The 18996-nt window shown below is 39.7% G+C and overlaps 2 protein-coding genes across 3 annotated transcripts in view; both read right to left on the minus strand.

Annotated features, from left to right (window-relative positions):
• Positions 1-5509, minus strand: part of pip5kl1 (phosphatidylinositol-4-phosphate 5-kinase-like 1) — an 81756-nt gene extending 76247 nt beyond the window's left edge. The window contains exon 1 of the mRNA XM_073052431.1: positions 5415-5509. The gene's annotated coding sequence lies outside the window, so the exon portion shown is untranslated. The remainder of the gene's footprint in view (positions 1-5414) is intronic.
• dpm2 (dolichyl-phosphate mannosyltransferase subunit 2, regulatory) overlaps positions 1-18996 on the minus strand; it is a 19295-nt gene continuing 299 nt past the window's right edge. Inside the window, exons 2-5 of one of the 2 annotated variants that reach the window (XM_073052438.1) lie at positions 8719-8808; positions 7905-8007; positions 5415-5509; positions 1-4600 (exon numbers count right to left, since the gene is read on the minus strand). In XM_073052438.1, coding sequence (XP_072908539.1) covers positions 5451-5509; positions 7905-8007; positions 8719-8808 — 252 coding nt within the window. In that variant the 3' untranslated portion in view covers positions 1-4600; positions 5415-5450. Of the gene's footprint in view, positions 5510-7904; positions 8008-8718; positions 8809-18996 lie in introns of both variants that reach the window. The other variant, XM_073052437.1, reaches the window with a different exon arrangement.

Below are 18996 nucleotides of genomic sequence, written 5' to 3' on the forward strand. Positions count from 1 at the left end.
AACGTTCAAAGTACATTTTATTATCAATGTATAAATTATACAAGATTCTTGTTTAACAGGCAACCACAAAACAAGGAACCTGAAAGAATCCATTTAAAAAAAAGACTAACACCCAATGTGCAGAGAGAGAAAAAGAAAGAAATCAAATCATGTGAACAATAAAGCAAGTGTCAGCATTCAGAAAAAATTGACTTCATAAGCCCGAAGTTGAGAGCAGCCAGAGTGGGCCCATAGTCTCAGTCTATCACAGAGGTAAATCGCCACGAAGCTCACAGTCAGTAAGCCCGCAGCGGCCGGGGTACGACACAGCCTCACTAAGCACTCACCAAACTTGGGGCTTGGATCACTCTATTCAATGTCGACATCAATGAAGAAGTTGGAGTGTGGTGATTACAGGGTAAAGGGAGGGAAAGGAAGCTGTTAGATAAGTGAACCACTGGTTTTGACAAATGAGGTATATTCTAAATGATGAAAAGCTCAAAACAATGGAGATAAAAAACAAAGAGCCTGGACCCAGAGATCATTACTAAAATGTCATCTAGTGTAACAAAATCAAGAAAGCTGATGGAATGCTAGTTCTTGTATCTAGTGTATGAGACTAAAATGGAAATTATGCTCAGACTTTCTAAAGTCCTTTCAAAGCCACACCAGGGTGTTAAGTTCAGATCTGGAAATCTAAGTTAATTAGATCAATTGGTTTTGGGAAATTGATACCAGGACCCCCATAGCTGTGTTAGCAAAATTGATTTTGGAAATTAAGGGTTACCAGATCAAGTTTTCATGTTAAAGAAGCTACTCATGAGGATAGGAAAAAAGGTTTGTTATTTGGAGAACTGAAATAAAAAGCATGTACTAAAAATCAGAATCCAATCTTTGAGTTAAGTGAAGAACCAATTCTGCACAAAATATGAATTTGAAATTTGAAAACCCCTTTTCAAACATGCTGAGGGTTTGAATTGGCCTCTTCTAGTTCCAGTTGTTATTCCAGATTGCCACCAAAAGCCTTTCCAAGGTATAATCCTTTTGAGAAGGGGATAGATCTATAGGCCATGGTATCACTGAAAAGCACCTCATGAAAGAATAATATGATTAAGGGAATTAAAGTTTTTTTTGAAGATGTGCCAGGCCAACCAGGTCAGCCCCTGCCAGGCAGGAGGGTTAGGTAGAGGGATAAAGAGAAGAAAATGTGCTGAATAAAAAAAAACATTTTGAGCTTCAGCTGCTTAACATCTTCTGATTTTTAAAAAGTTCATCACTAAGACATCTATTTTCATTTCCTTTATATTACCTCAGTTCATCTGCTGTCAAAACCCTCATATATCCTGTTAAAACCTCCAGAGTTGCCTACTCCAACAAAATCCTTGCAAGCTTTAGTCACACTCTCTATAACTTATTCAAATCTCTGCTGCATGTCTTTATTGACAACACAGCTTTAGTCGATTCACTCTCTATAACTTATTCAAAATTCTGTTGCATGTCTATATTGACAATGCAGGGAAACATGAAAGCAAAATCATCCTAACTTTCAACTATCCTGTGTGTTGGGCTCCCTCTTTCAACTGTGTAATATCCTCAGCCATTTAGACATTTAAGATATATTCACTTCTCCAGTTGTGGCAGCCCTGAATTTAATCACTTCACTTTATAGAGCTCATTTATTGAAATAATGCATTTCTTAATTCATTTAATTTCTTAATTCAATTGACATAATTCACCTAATGCTATCAGCTGCAAGGGTTTTTAGCTTTAGACTTCTCTTCCTAAATCTGTGCATCTTTATTACATTCTTTATTGAATTCCTTAAAACTCAGTTACTTGTTTAAGCTTCTTGTTATGTCTGCCTAAAATGTATGTCTGAGTGTTATCTTTATTTTTTGAAGTGCCTTGAGGTGGTTTTGCTATCCCTCATCTGCTGGAAATGCTCAACTGGTCAGGCAGCATCTGCGAAAAAAGAGTCAACTTTTGCATTGAAGAACTTTTGTTGAAACTAGGAAACAAAGAAAACAAATTATATTTAAGCTCCATGGGTAGTGGGGTCAAGATAGATAATGCAAATGAAATATCACTGTGTGAAGTCAGGTTTGCTAAGGGGATAACTGGTTGATGAAATAATTTACTTAATGAGTTAATGAAGAAAATAATGTGAACAAAGAAAAACTTGATAGTTGTGAAATGAGGGCAGTTAGTGAGCGTAATCACAAAGCAAAGAGCATGAAAGCTGTACAACGCAGAGCATACAGAAAACTAAACCACACTGATGGAGAGATGTAATGGATGCTTGTCGCAAACTTATCCGCTGAGATTTAGACAGAAAGATCCAGAATGGGAAGAATCAGAGATGGACCGTGCAAAAATGAAAGGCGGGTGGAAAATCTTAGTAAAAGCAATGACGTATGGAAATAGCAACAATACAGTCATTGAAGTAACAGAAGAGGCAAGACAGTAAGTGTGAGTAAACTGAAACAAGGCCTTTTCTATACTTTTCACATGAAGGCTGGATCATGCGAGTTTCCATTTTATCTGGATGAAGTGATGTTGTCATTCTACTTCAATAAAAAAATTTACTATGGTGCAAATTAAAATATTACCTAATATTTTAGGCAGAGGAAAAACCAGAACAGATTGCAAACACTATGCTTTCTGTTAAAAATTTAGATGTCTCAGTGAATCTTTACTCATGATCCAGCATCAAAAAATTCTAATTTTACAACAAACTGAACATCCTTATCCTTCACTTTGAAATTATTTTATTGCTCTTTATATGTATCATAAAATATAAAATGAGCTGCAAGTAGAATTATGCCCTTTACTATGTACTGTAAAAGGCCATATGCAAATAGATTTAAATGTAGCAATAGGATTCCTGTGTATCTTTTCCTGTGCACAATTTATGATACAAAATGTACTTATTATTAAGAAAAAAACATTTTCAGCATTACTCTCCCACAATTCAAGTTGTCCTTAAAACTGCAAGTGACTGGTTACACTCCTGATTACTTTACAATCTAATTACCATTTCACCCGGTCATTGTGGAAGACCTGCAAGTGCAAAGTCAGGTTCTGATTTTACTTCCTAACACAGCAGGGATAAACACCATGCTTGACCAGCAGCTCGGTCATTCTCTGCAATACTGGCCCATTCTGAATAAGGTATGGACCATCCTCAGGATCCACTGCAATCATTTGTCAAGGCTTCTTCAGCAGCATGTTGAAACCTGGAGCCTCCATCACTTAAACATCCAGGAACAACAGCAGTACCAGAAAACATCACAGGTCACACCACTGCAGCTTGGATATTCACTACCACCCCAAACAAGATCCCGGAGACTCTCCACCTGGCTGTAACAGTAGAGAACCACAACCACATAAATTATTGTGTTGAAGGCAGCAATCTGATACCTTTTCAAGGGCAACCTGGGATAGGTAATAAATGCTGACCTTGCCAGCAACACATACATCTTGAGAAATAATTTTCTGAAAATCTCACCACTGTCTTAGATGAAACTCCAAGAAACCGAAATGTCAGATTTAAGAACACAGTCGGCCCTACTTATCCGCGAGGGATTGGTTCCGGGACCCCTCGTGGATACCAAAATTCACGGATGCTCAAGCCCCTTATTCAACCTGTCTCAATGCGGTGGACCTTCGGACCCAGCGGAACCCAAGACCTTATGTAACCTGTCTCTGTGCGGTGGACATTAGGACCTGGCGGTAGAGCTCTGAATCCGTAGTGTTTCTGTTTACAAAAATAATCACGATAGCGATTGAAAATAAAGTGGAAATAATAAAGCGATTGGAAAGAGGTGAAACGCCATCGGTCATTGGAAAAACGTTAGGCTACGTCGGTCAACAATCGGAACAATTTTAAAGGATAAAGTGAGAAAGGCTGTGCCCCGATGAAAGCTACAATTATTACTAAGCAACGCAGTGGTTTAATTATTGGGTTTTGGGGTTTGGGGTTTTTGATCCTCCACATCAATCCAGTACGGTGGAGAGCACACTTGATAGCGATCTGTCACTAGATCGAACTCGGGAACTTCCTGAGCCCGGCGCTGAAACATACGTTCTTAAGTGTTTTATATGCACAGAAAGGTAAAATATATATTTTATACGAATGCAAACGTTTGACTAACTGACGCTAAAAAATACCGGATGTACCTGTTCCGACTTACTTAGTAAGAGAACTTCCGATTTTTTTCGATCCCGATCCACGATAGAGCTCTTATAGATAGCGGGGTCAAGGGATACGGGGAGAGGGCAGGAACAGGATACTGATTATGTATGATCAGCCATGATCACAGTGAATGGCGGTGCTGGCTAGAAGGACCGAATGGCCTACTCCTGCACCTACTGTCTATAACCCACGCACATCTTCCCGTATACTTTAAATCATCTCTAGATTACTTAATACCTAATACAATGTAAATGCTATGTAAATACGGTAGTTGTTATACTGCATTGTTTAGGGAATAATGACAAGAAAAAAAAGTCTGTACATGCTTGAACAGCAAGTGCTGGAAGAGTACTTCTGGGTTTTCGCGATTCGTGGTTGGTTGAATTCGCAGATAAGGAGGGCCGACTGTAATGTCCACTGGATTTCCTAAATTAATTACAAACGGGACTTTAAAAAAATACATATACTGCAAGAAATGGATGCTTCAAGTAAATTTCCAAAATATCCAGGAATGCATAGTAGTCTTTCTCTCTTTACCCCACAGCTCAGGTTTAGGGATTACACAATTTGTAGTTTGCTGTTCAACACATGTAGCATTAATTTCCTTGTGAGTTAATTGTAACTACGACATTACTCTCTAAAATACTTTAAGCTTGTGAGAAGTTGCCACGCTTCTTCATTGCACACTTGCTTGCAGTACACTGCCAAGACCTTAGTTATAGTCATGTTAAGAGAGGAAACATGGACATATGACGTAATGAATTGGTGCAGGCTTAAACCCATGAATTAAAACTCTTAAACTGGTACTTCCTGAGCTTTGCAGTAGTTGGAGCTAGTCAAGTTTTCTTAATAGGAACAATCCTCTCCAGAAAATACTTTTCCTGTCTAGCAGCATTTTAGATTTGCCTTCAACAAGCACATGCACAAGTCCAAGTTGTACTCAAATTCAGAAAACAAGCTTTTTTGATTACAGATATGCCTTATTGACTGAAAAAAATGTTTCTGTTTTATAGTAGCATGTACCCTCTAATACCAGCAAATACAGATGTCCATAACTGAAACTGGAAGAATATCACTACAGACTAGAGTCAGGTATTAAGATAACACAGCAAATAGGGAAGAAAAACAGTATGTGACAGCTTCTCACAACTATCGGTGAAGCAGAAGTTTATTCTATAAATCTGCCGTCTATCTGTAATCCTCTGTTGTTATTCTGCTGTTTTCATCTGCACAAACTCACAATGAAGTAATCTTGCAGTTCTTATTTGAGTTCTGTTTAATCTGTTTTCTTTGTAGGCTTTCTGTTTTTCCACATTACTAAAGCAATAAATGTTCCTGGAATGAAAAGAAAAAAAGGACACTATCACTTAAAGTTCACAATTAATACATAGAAACATGCTATTCAGAGCAATGGATCCATGCACTTTAAAAAAAAGTGGAAACTGCAATTCTGAGAGTTTAAATACACCAGGGGTCTGGAATTGCTCTCCAAGATCGATATCAGAATTTAAAAATAACATTATAGAAGGCAGATATCTGACTGATGATCACCACACACAAATTACTGGAGGAATTCAGCAAGTCAGGCAGCGTCTTTGGAGGGGAATAAAAAGTTGGCGTTTCAGGCCAAAACATCGACTGTTTATTTCCCTCCACAGATGCTGATTCACTTGTTGAGCTCTTCCAGCATTGTGTGTGTGTTGCTCAAGACTTATAGCATCGGCAGAATCCCTTATGATGATGACTGATGATCTCATGATAAAGACTGACCCTGAAAGGAGTGGTCAGAGGACCACAGAACATCAACTTCAGTTGGAGGGTGAAAAACCCCCAAGTTTGAAAGCAGTATCTGAAACTTAAATAAGAGAAAATTACACTGAGTGTTTGTTCATGGTCTGCTGCTGCCGTAGCCCATCTACTTCACAGATTGATGTGTTGTGCATTCAGAAATATTCTTCTGTACACCACTGTTGTAATGTGTGGTTATTTGAGTTACTGTCACGTTCCTGTCAGCTTGAACCAGTCTGGCTATTCTTGTCTGTACTCTCCAATTAACAAGGTGTTTTCGCCCACAGAACTGCCACTCACCAGATGTTTTTGTTTTGATTTTTGCACCATTCTTTGTGAAGTCTAGAGATTGTCATGCATGAAAATGCCAGGAGATCAGCAGTTTCTGAGATACTCAAACCACCCCTTCTGGCCCTAATAATCATATCATGGTCAATGTCACTTAGACCACATTGCTTGCACATTCTGATGTTCGGTCTGACCAACAACCGAGCCTCTTGACCACGTCTGCATGCTTTTATTCATTGAGTAGCTACCACATGATTGGCTGATTAGTTGTTTGCATTAACAAGCAGATGTATCTAATAAAGTGGCCACTGAGTGTACATTGACATAAGGACTAAAGCCGATTGGGAAAATCAAATGAAGAGCATTGATATGCAATGATAGATAAAGAGATTTTTCATGAACTGCAAAATGTATTTTCCTGCAAGGACAAATGTATCAAATTAAAAGAAAAGGTTTACAATGTTTCAAAATTAGTAGTAGGCTAGAGGATGGAAAAATGTTTTGAAAACAGCAAAGAATGACTAAAAAATAAAGTAAGATAGAATACGAGTGTAACTCAGAAAAAGAAAAAAGCAAGTATATAAAAATAGTTAAAATATTATTCTTTGGATGATGACTAACAATGGGAAAATAGAGAAATGGTGCAGAGATTGAAAATAATTATTTTGTATCAGTCTTTTACTAAAACTAAAGTTTGAGGATGGATTGAAGATGGGTTTGATAGGATACATCGATCTTTTCTCAACCTACCCTGGAGCATACAGTGTAACACAGAACAGGCCCTGTGGCCCACAATTGTGCTGAACTAATTAGTCATCAAATGCTTCTGCCTATACATTGTCTATACCCTTCCACTCCCTGCACATTCATATGCCTAAGTCCCCCTCGAACACCTCTGTTATATGTACCTCCACCACCACCCCAGGCATCCACCACTCTGTGTGAAAAAACTGGCCCTATACATCTCCTTTTGAAATTAACCCCTCACCTTGAATGGATACCCTCTAGTATTAGACAGTTCAACCTGCGAAAATGATTGTCTGTCTACTCTTGTCAATGCCTCTCATAATTTTATAAGCCTTTATCAGATATACCCTCGGCCTCTGCTGCTCCAGAGAAAACAACCCAAATTTGTCCCAACCTCCTCTTACAGCAAGTGCACTCTAACTCAGCCAACATGCTGGTAAACCCTATACTCCAGTAAAATCTCGGGTAAATCCTATCATCCTTGTAAACTTCTTTGGTAAAGCCTACTATCATCCTGGTGAACCTCTGGTAAATCCTATCGAACCTCACCATCATTTTTAAATGCTTCCATTATGCAAACCGCAACTTTATTTTTTTTTAAAAAGAGCATTAGTTGATTCAGCTTTTTTAAGTCTAACTCCACAATCTCTCATTGCTTTTGACCTTCAATTCCTTCTGCTTTTCTGTATCATTTTTTCAAATGGCAAGTTATCCCAAATATCCAGTAGATACTGAAAGAATCCACCAGATTTACATATTACCTATCAAATCTTTTCTTTAAATCTCAATGCAATACTTTGAAGTGTAGTTAGCATTAGCTAACTAAAGGAGCGAAGCAATACATTACTGATAGAAATGACATTGAAGCAATTATCAAGCAATAACCGAGAAACATCAGAGCACTTACCCACTAATAAAACCAGCAGCAGACCAGCGACAGCCGGCAAGATCACCGCATATTCCCGTGGTAAGAAGTAGCTGTGAAGAATATGTCTACTATCCACAAATGGCTGCAAACATAAGAATTACGTTGATCAGCTGGTTTAAAGTAAGATAAAATATGAAATACGTCTTGAGAAGATCCATGATTAGTGAGAGAAACAAGCACAACAAACTTAAAATTATTAGGCTGAAGCCACAAATGACTAATATTGCTACATAAATAAGACCAGAAAAACTCTCCTACTTCCTAAATATTATTATTTTTAGACAACCATCAAAATAATTATATTGCAATTTCTATTTTGTTTTTCTAGAACCTTGTTTTGCTTCCTTAAATTCCAATTGTTTTACCACTTGAGAAATAATTGTAGAACATTCTGGAGGTTCTAAGGATGTGAAAAGTAGACAAAACATTCTTTTTACCTCAATGTTTATTTTACAACAAACAATTAGGTCATTATGTAATGTTATTTCAGTAAATTATCCATGAGCATGTTGGATTACTGCAGAAACCCCAAAAAAGATGCCAACAGGGAAAAAAACTTGCCATCGTATCTATTCATGTGACTCCTGTTGCATTAACACACCAGACTCTTAGCTGCTTGTGATCTAGTTCCTAAACAGGTTCAGAAGTGCAATAAATAGATGTGGGTAAGTAACATCCATATCCTGAGAAAACTGAAGATGAATACATGTCTTTCGATTATTGAATCAGTAACTTAAGCACTAAGCAAAGTTACTTATGTGAATACATCAGAGCATTTTTAATCGGTACTCACCAACACAATGACCCAAATGGTGTAATATGTGAAAACTACCAAGCTGAATCCCACTAGTCCCATTCCAACTAATTGGTCGATTCCTGTAGCCTAAAGGAGAAAAAAAAACAGAGAAATTCAGCAAACAACATTAAAAACATAATTCTATCATCTCTGCTGTACTACATAGAGGTCAATCATATATTGCTATATATTCAAAAAAGGTTCAGCTTCTTTAAAGTTGCATGTTATTCTCTAGAAAGCTCACTGACTGCTCCAATACTAACAGCTTTAATACATTTAAATATCCCATAGTATTTTACAGACACATGCTGGCTATATTCAAATACAGGGTGCATGTAAAAAAAACTTTTAAGAGGGATTTCTCACAAGTATGAAGCAGAATCAATGTCTTCACATTGAGTTTACAGGAAGGTTGGTGGTGTGAAAAGTGTGGAAGGTTGCTCTAGGTTACAGTGGGGACATTGTTAGGATACAGAGCTGGGCTCAGAAGTGACAGATGGAGTTCAATGCAGAGAAGGGTAAAGTGATACACTTTGGAAAGTCTAACTCGAAGGCAGAATACAAGGCTAATAGCAGGATTCATAGGTGTAGAAGAACAGAGGGATCTAGGGAGTCCACATCCATAGGTCCCTCAAAGTTGCTGTGCAAGTTGTTTAAGAAAGTGTATGGCGTACTGGATGGGCTGTGGGGGAGATTGAGTTCAAGAGCCACAAGATAATGTTGTAGCTCTATAAAACTCCGGTTAGATCACGCTTGGAATATTGTGTTCAGTTCTGGTCGTTTCAAAGTAGGAAGGATGTGGAAGGTTTAGAGAAGATGCAGAGGAGATTTACCAAGATGCTGCCTGGATTAGAGAGCATGTCTTAGGAGTAAAGGCTGTGCGAGCTTGGGCTTTTCTCTTTGGAGTGAAGGAGGATGAGAAGTGACTTGATAAAGGTGTATAAGATGATAAGAAGCTTAATAGAGTGGACAGTCAGATCCTTTTTCCCTGGGTGGCAATGGCTAACATGAGAAGGCATAATTTTAAAGGGATTGCAGAAAAGTATAGGGGGGGATATCAGAGGCAAGTTTTTTTTTTAAACAGAGTGGTAAATGCAAGGAACACTGTGCCACGGTTGGTGGTAGAGGCAGATACATTAGGAACATTTAAGAAACCCCTAGAAAAGCACATGGATAAAAGAAAAATAGAAGGCTATGTGGGAGGGAGGGGTTAGATTGATCTTGCAGTAGTTTAAAAGGTCAGCACAACATTATGGGCTGAAGGGCCAGTATACTATACTGTTTCATATTTTAAGTACAGTTTTGATTCTTCTTCAATGCAATGCAAGATGAGTGATTCTAAAAATGGTCACTAAGCAATCCTGGATACAATATAACACAGAATGAGAATGTGTAACAGTCACGTGGTACAGCATTGTAGCGGTTAGCATAATGCTTTACAGCACCAGCAATTGGGAATCAGTTCCCGCCACTGTCTGTAAAGAAATTGTACCTTGTGACCACATGGGTTTCCTCCCACATTCCAAAGGCACACAGGTTAGTAAGTTGTGAGCATGCTGTGATGGTACAGGAAGCATGGCAACACATGCGGACCATTCCCCCCCACATATCCTCAGACTGAGCTGGTTGCTGACACAAACGACGCATTTCACTGTATGTTTCAATGTACTCATGACAAATAAAGCTAATCTGAAACCTACAGACAAAATGACTAATGCACCAGTCCATAACATAAACATACTTCATGCTGCAGCCTATTTTCACTCTGTGGTATTTTAAATAATTCTGATTGACTTGATAATAATCTTTTCTAGAATTTTTCTTCATTTGCTAATTTTTATACTGCAATTTCATTTGCGTATGTTATGAAAAATACACCATTCCAAGGCACTTCACATAAACATCAAACATACTTTGTCACTGTTAAATAAGGATATCATAGGTTAATATTCAGATTTTAAGGGTGGCACAATGGTGCTGCAAGTAGAACTGCTGCCTCCCAGTGTCAGGGATCTGAGGTGGATCAGCTGGTTGAATAGTGTCTCAATAACAATCTTGTACTCAACATCAAAAGAACCAAGGAATCAACTGTTGGCTTTAGGAAGAAGTTGTCAGGAGAACACACACCAGTCCTCACTGAGGGGGTTAGTGGTGGAAAGGGTGAGCAGCTTCAAATCAACATCACTAAAGACCTATCCTGGACCCAACACATCAATGTAATCACAAAAGCACACCAGTGGGTCTACTTCGTTAGAAGTTTAAGCAGATTTGGTATGTCACCAAAGAGCCTTAAAAGTTCTGACTGCTTGCATCACAGCTTAAAGACGCAGTGCCCCAAGAAGACAGCATCCACTATCAAGGCTCTTCACCATCTTGGAGTTGCGCTCTTCTTGTTTCAACCATCAGGGAGATAGTACAGGAACCTGAAGGCCCACTCTCAATGATTTAGGAACAGCTTCTTCTCCTCTGCTATCAGATTTTGAAACTGTTCACAAATCCATGAACACTTGCTCCTTATTCCTTAAAATTTTGAGCCATTTATTTTAGTGATAAAGCACAGAACAAACTTTTTTGGTCCAATGAGCCACATTGCTAACAACTCTCCTGTTTAATCCTAGCCTGATTTACAGAACAATTTACAATGATCAATTAACCTACTAATCATTACGTTCAGCTGGCTGGTGGCGCAGTGGCATCAGCGCCGGACTTCGGAAGTGAAGGCTCCCGAGTTCAAACCCAGTCAGGCCCCCCACCCCCCAGCAAGCTTTCCATCTGTGCCGGGTTGAGCATCGAGCTAGCCATTCGGCCTCGTAAAAACAAAACAAGGGTCAAGTCAGGAACGTTCATATCATGACCCGGTTACCCCGAAAGGAGACCAATCCTGACACTGCGCGCCAGACAAGAATGGCTGACTGATGTGACAAGCTATGAAATGAAATGAACCATTACGTATTTGGACTGTAGGACAAACCAGAGCATCTGGAGGAAACATATACACTCATGGCGAAGATGTACAAAGTCTTTACAGAGGACGCTGGAATTCAACTCTTGATGCCCCAAAACCGCTATGCTACCATAGATATTAAGATTTTGAATTATACTGCTGCCGCAAAGCAGTACAGTGATAATGAATCTGATTCTGAGTTTAATTCTGATCTCTGTTGCTCCAGGTACAGAGCTTACATATTCTCCCCGTGACCCTAAGCATTTCCACCAGATTCCTCCCGTATCCCTCCTGCCAGTCAGCCAACCTTCTATCCATGCTTGTATCTTTCCTGTAATACCATGGGCTCTTATCTTAAACAGATTTATGTGCGGCACCTTGTCAAAGGCTTTCTGAAAATCCAAATAAATAACATCCACTGGCTACCCTGCCTGTTATTTTATCAAAGACTTCCAATGGATTTGTTAGGCAAGATTACCCCTGAAGGACACCATGCAGACTTTGGTATAATTCATCATGTGTCTCCAAGTACCCTAAAACCTCATCCGTAATAACAGACTGCAACATCTTCCCATGCTAACATCCCTATAATTTCCTTTTTTCTGCTAATCCCTCTTTCTTAAAGAGTGGAGTGACATTTTCAATTTTCTAGTCCTCTGGAACCATTCCAGAATCTGATGATTCCTGAACAGTGTTCCCTCAAAGCTACACGGGTGCATGGCCACGCAGTAAATAAAATGCTTCCATGCAGATAGACTTTGTTGATATGCAGATAGAATTTTCTTTTATATAATGTTAATATAAAGTGTGCATCGTTTTCAGAATTTAAAAAATTCTTGCTCAGAACAATGTGCAGCTGTTAAAATAAAAGTGAACCTTGTTCCTGAAAAATCATTACTAATGCTTCCACAATCTCTTCAGCTACTGCTTTCAAAACCCTGGGATGTAGTCCATCTGGTCCAGTTGACTTATCTACGTTCAGACCTTCCAGCTTTCCAGGCACCTTCTCCTTGGTAACAGCAACTACACACACATGTGCCCCTTGACACTCGAGTTTCTAGCATACTGCTAGTGTCTTTCACAGTGAAGACTGTTGGATAATACTTACTGTCTGCCATTTCTTTGTATTCCCATTACTACCTTTCCAGTGGACCGATATCCACCTTCACCTCTCTTTTATTCTTTATATATCTGAAAAAACTTTTGGATCCTCTTTTATATTATTGGGTAGCGAATCTTGATATTTCATCTTTTCTCTCCACATGGCTTTCATAGTTATCTTCTGTTGTTTTTTAAAAAAAGTTTCCTTAACCTCTAACTTCCGATTAACTTTTGCTACATGATATGCTCTTTTTTGCTTTTATGCTTTTACTTCCCTTGTCAGCCACAGTTGCCTCATCCGCCCTTTAGAATACTTCATCGTTAGCAGTGGCAATCCTGTGGCTTCCAAATTGCCCTCAGAAACTCCAGCCATTGCTGTTCTGCCATCATCCCTTATAGTGTCCCCTTACAATGAACTTCGACTAGCTCCTCTCTCATGCCTCTGCAATTCCTTTTACTCCACTGTAAACTGATACTTCTTTGTCTTCACCCTCTCAAACTGCAGGGTGAATTCTATAATTATATGATCATTGCCTCCTAAGTGGGTATTTGAAGGTGAAAGACGGATCGATACTCATGGAAAAAGATGTACTGGCTAGATGGCCTGAATACATTCCTGACTTGTTTGAAGATACAAAATGGGAGAAGCAATTACTAAGAACATCAACAGCCCACCAATTATGAAATCAGAAGTTAAAGCAGCAGCGGGGAAAATGAAAAAGAGTAAGGCATTAGGGCCAGACGGCATTGCCATAGAAATGATTCAAGCACTGGAAGATTTCAGGATTGAAAGGTTGCTGAATGAAATATATAATAGCAGGGAAATAGCTGAAGAAATGAGTAAGTCAGTATTTATTGCACTGCCGAAGAAACCACACAATTAGTTTGATGAGTCATGTTGTGAAAGTCCAGTTATGAACCATCACGATGAGAGCAAGAAAAATCATAAATTCAGGGATCACACAAGAACAGTGCAGCTTCATTGAAAATAATGGAACACGGAATGCAACTGTCATCCTCCGACTGATTTGTGAATGCGCCATAGTCGTCTAGAAAGACCTATATCTATGTTTCATCGAGTATCCCAAAGCTTTGATAAGGTTAGACATCAAGAGCTTATAAAAATCATTCAGCACTTGGACATTGATGGGAAAGATATCAGAATCATCAGAAATTTGTATTGGGAACAAAGGGAGGGAATGAGAGGTGAAAATGAGGCAAGTGCTTTTCTCCAGATTAAGAGGGGAATCCGATAGGGTTGTGTTCTCTCACCCGACCTATTCAACCTTTATGATGAGAAGATTCTAAGAGAAATTAGCAGTATTCTAGGCATGATAATTGGTGGATACAATCAGAGCAACTTACGATACGTAGATGACATAGAGCTGATAGCTACTTCTAAAGAGAAGATCCAAAAAATTCTAGATAAAGTTGAAGAAAGTACAAAGAGAAATCTAAGATCAAATGTACAGTTGACGCGAAGTAAGAAAGAAATGCAGAAATACAAACTGAAAGTGGGCAACAAAACAACTAAACAGACATGGAAGCTCAATTACTCAGGGAGCACGATAACATCTGACAGTAGGCCTAATGTTCAAATTAGAAGATTGGAATTGCTAAATGCACATTTGAGCAAGAATAACATAATTTCTAAGGTACTAAACTGAAGAGCGTTACAGTTCATTACACACTAACATTGGAAGTGAATATTAGACAATATCCAAGCAAAATAAGTAATGACTCCAAGCTGCAGAAATGTGGTTTTTGAGAAGAAAGATTTAAAAAAAATAACGGAAGGTCAGAGTGACAAATGAGGAAGCTTTGCAAAAACCAGAGAACTGATATCATCAATCAGGAAAACGCAGCTGGAATGTCCGGGACACGTACTGAGAAAGAGAAGCTCAAACATCTTGCAGTGACGGGAAAAATTGATGGAAGAAAAAGTCGTGGTCCACAGCACATTATATTCATGGGTTATATCAAGAATGAACAGTCAAAAGTTTTGAAGAGCTTATAACAACTTCTCAGATTAAAGATAGATGGAAGACCACGATTACCCATGTCATATGACATGGTGCATAATGATGAATCCTTCTAAGGGTTCTTTTACTTTAAGATTCATGTATATGAGTCATAAGGTCTGTGGGGAATTGATGGGAATGTGCGCAGAATAAAATGAGATTAGGATGAGTGTAAGAATGGGTGCTTGACGATTGGCATGTATTTGGGGCTGAAAGTCTTTTTCTGTTCTGAACCTCATGACTCTAAGAACTGTTCTATGCAAGAAACCATACAAATTTCCATAGCTACATCTTTGATTTGAAAAAGATGCATGGATTGAAGAAGATGTTGAATTAGCAAATGAGTTGACTCAGGCAAATGAAGGTAGTATGAAAGGGAGCTGGTTGTGCCAGTGCTTAAGGAAAAAGTGAAAGGTCACACCCAATACTAGCTTTGTTTGGAGGTGTGGAGGGCTTTGACATCCATGGAGATAAGACAGTTGGCGACAAGAAATTGCTGTCAAAGTGAGAGACGGCATCAGAGGCATTATGGTTGCAAGTGGGGTCCATCTTCATACAATGCATGACTTGAGGTTGCACCCTATAAACATATGAATTAGTAATGCGAGTAGCAATGTAAGCCTGCCCCACCAGTTAATATAATGGCTGATCTGCTTCTAACCATATTCCTACCTACCCAATGTAACCTTTATTCCCTTGTTTTACAGTTATCTTTCACAGTTTTCAGAATATTTGAAGTCTGTCTCACCAAAAGGAATCATTCAGCATCTACAGTACCTCCTGTGTCATTCTCTTTACATCCAATCGCCAGACACACAAAAGCAACTTCAAACCTTAAAGTATGCCACTTTATAGTGCAATCTCATTTCTCCACTGTTTTTCCCCTTTGTTATCTATTCCCCCTTCAATTCCATCCCTCTTCCACCTTTCTACATTTTACTCTTCATCTACACATTTGGGGCAATTTAGACAATAGACAATAGGTGCAGAAGTAGACCATTCAGCCCTTCGAGCCTGCACCGCCATTCTGAGATCATGGCTGATTATCTACTATCAATACCCGGTTCCTGCCTTGTCCCCATATCCCTTGATTCCCCTATCCATGATACCTATCTAGCTCCTTCTTGAAAGCATCCAGAGAATTGGCCTCCACTGCCTTCCGAGGCAGTGCATTCCAGACCCCCACAACTCTCTGGGAGAAGTTTTTCCTTAACTCTGTCCTAAATGACCTACCCCTTATTCTCAAACCACGCCCTCTGGTACTGGACTCTCCCAGCATCTGGAACATATTTCCTGCCTCCATCTTGTCCAATCCCTTAATAATCTTATATGTTGCAATCAGATCCCCTCTCAATCTCCTTAATTCCAGCATGTACAAGCCCAGTCTCTCTAACCTCTCTGTGTAAGACAGTCCGGACATCCCAGGAATTAACCTTGTGAATCTACGCTGCACTTCCTCTACAGCCAGGATGTCCTTCCTTAACCCTGGAGACCAAAACTGTACACAATACTCCAGGAGTGGTCTCACCAGGGCCCTGTACAAATGCAAAAGGATTTCATTGCTCTTGTATTCAATTCCCTTTGTAATAAAGGCCAACATTCCATTAGCCTTCTTCACTGCCTGTTGCACTTGCTCATTCACCTTCAGTGACTGATGAACAAGGACTGCTAGATCTCTAGACTCCTAGTGAGTAACTGACTGAAGAAAGAAAAAGGGATAGGACTGAACTCTGGTTGCTGGAGATGTGCCATCTTCATGCTATGTTCTTTCAAATTACTCAGCAGTTGAAGATGAACTTCCTCAGAGATCTGTTCCATCCCTAAGTCCCAATATTCTCATAAAAAGAAGTAATTTATGGTTCTCAAATCAATCCCTTTGCAACATTCAACAAATTCTCTCACTAAACATCTGGATTCTCCTGTCAGCCACAAACAGGTTGAGTAGCCCTTATGCAAAATTTCAAAATCCAAAAACCTGCAAAATCCATAATTGTTCTGAGTGCTCACATATGGAAAATTCCACAAGACACTGGAAGGTTCCCAGGCAATGCACAAGTCTCTGCGCACTACAGACAATTCTAAAAAGTGACATCACATAGGTAATGAACTGAAGTCAATGAAAGATAAAAACTGCATAAAGCGAAAAATGAAGATCTCGGTCATGTACTGAAAGAGTGGATTTGTCAGCAGAGAGAACGTATGCTGAACATGAAACAAGCGAAGATCTATCGTGATGAACGGAAAAATGAAGGTAATTGTGAATATTCAGCAGGCTAGTTGCGAAAGTTTAAGAAAACGCACAGCATGAAATTTTTAAAGATTTGTGATGGTAATAGGTTCAAGAAGTACAAAGGTTAATTTATTATCAAAGTATACAACTCTGTAATTCTTCAATCGGGTAGCCATGAAACCAAGAAAGGAAAGAAAGGCAGCACAATCATCAACCCCCAAATCCCACCTCTCTGCACGAAAAATAACAAAAATGGAACAGGCACAACAAAATGAAACCGGCTCTGCTGATGAAAATCTAACATACTGAATGGCTGCATCAGTTCACATGTGCGATGAACAAGTTAAGACAAAGACTGCTTACTGGTAGCACATTATTTCAGAGTTGGAAACAATGGCAATCCTGAGCTATCACAACATATATTCCAAAATCTGAAAAGATCTGATATCTGAAACAGTTCCAGCCCTAACCACTTCGGATAAGGGGTACTCAATCTGCATTAGGCATAATCGACAACAGCCCTTTAACCTACCAACCATCTTTGGGATTTGGGTGGAAATTGAAGCATCTAAGGCAACACAGATGATTACAGGAAGAACATACGAACACTGTGTGGAAGCACCAGAGGTTGAAGTCAAATCCAGGTTGCTGGAGTTGGGGGGGGGGGGGGGGGGGGCAGCAGTCTTACCTGCGCTAGAGTGCAACCTGTGGAAGCTGTAGGAAATGAGTACCTGACCTCAAACACAGAATGCTGGAGAAACTCAGCAGGTCAGGCAGCACTGAAGGAAAGGAGTAAACAGTCAACATCTTGGGCTGGGACGCTTTCGTCAGAAAAAAGATTAAAAGTCAGAAGGTGGGGAGATTGTCAATTCATCCCTCTCCACAGATGTCCCTCCTGGCTCGTTTCCTTGCAAGTGGAACAAGTACCACACCTACCCCTACACCTTCTCCCTCGCTACCATTCAGGACCCCAAATGGTCCTTCCAGGTGAGGTGACTCTTCATCGGTGAGTCTGTTGGTGTCATCTACTGTATCCGGTGCTCCTGGTGTGGCTTCCTGTATATCGGTGAGACCTGACGTAGATTGGGAGACAGCTTTGCTGAGCGCCTATGCCCCATCCACCAGAAAAAGCAGGATCTCCCAGTGGCCACCTATTTTAATGCTACATCCCATTCCAACATGTCAGTCCATGGCCTCCTCTACTGCTGCGATGAGGCCACATTCAAGTTGGCTAGCCACTCATTCTGTCTGGCTAGCCTCCAACCTGATGGCACAAACATTGATTTCTTGAACTTCCAATAATTGGCTCTCCCCACCCTTCACCATTTCCCTCTATCTCCTTACTCACCTTCTCCTTCCATGGTCTTTTATACTCTCCTATCAGATTCCCTCTCCTCCAGCCAAACTCTTTCACCAATTGACTTCCTAGCTCTTTACTTCACCCCTCCCCCTCTCCCGGTTTCACCTACCTTGTACATTCCTCCCCTCCCCCCTTCTTATCCTGTCTTATCTTTCTTCTCCTGTCCCAATGAAGGGTCTCGGGCTGAAACATCAAGGGTTTACTCTTTTCCATAAATGTGTTGCTTGGATTTCCAGCATCTGCAGATTTTCTCTTGTTTGGGACCTGACCTCAAACCTGCACAAAGCTCAAGACCCACTGATTCCTGCTTCAGAGGCATGAACAATCTACAGCAGGTGATTCAAGGCACTGAAAAAAATTATAAACAGTGTGTCTGCAAAATCCTTTTTATCCACTCAGAAGATAAGCCACTAACCAATAACTACACAGAAGCACTTAATATCAGCTAGCTGTGTTGGGTGGGTCTCAAGTCTATTCAAAGCTCTTTAAAGAAGGAGATTACTACTAGCTAACTTAGAAAAAAGATTTAAGAGTGTATTAAAGGAAGAAAAAGGAGGTGACTTTCAGCCTAGTTTTGACACCATACATGTGAGCACACAGACCAGTACCAATGGATACT

Source organism: Hemitrygon akajei, chromosome 7, assembly GCF_048418815.1.
Source record: "Hemitrygon akajei chromosome 7, sHemAka1.3, whole genome shotgun sequence".
Classification (NCBI taxonomy): domain Eukaryota; kingdom Metazoa; phylum Chordata; class Chondrichthyes; order Myliobatiformes; family Dasyatidae; genus Hemitrygon; species Hemitrygon akajei.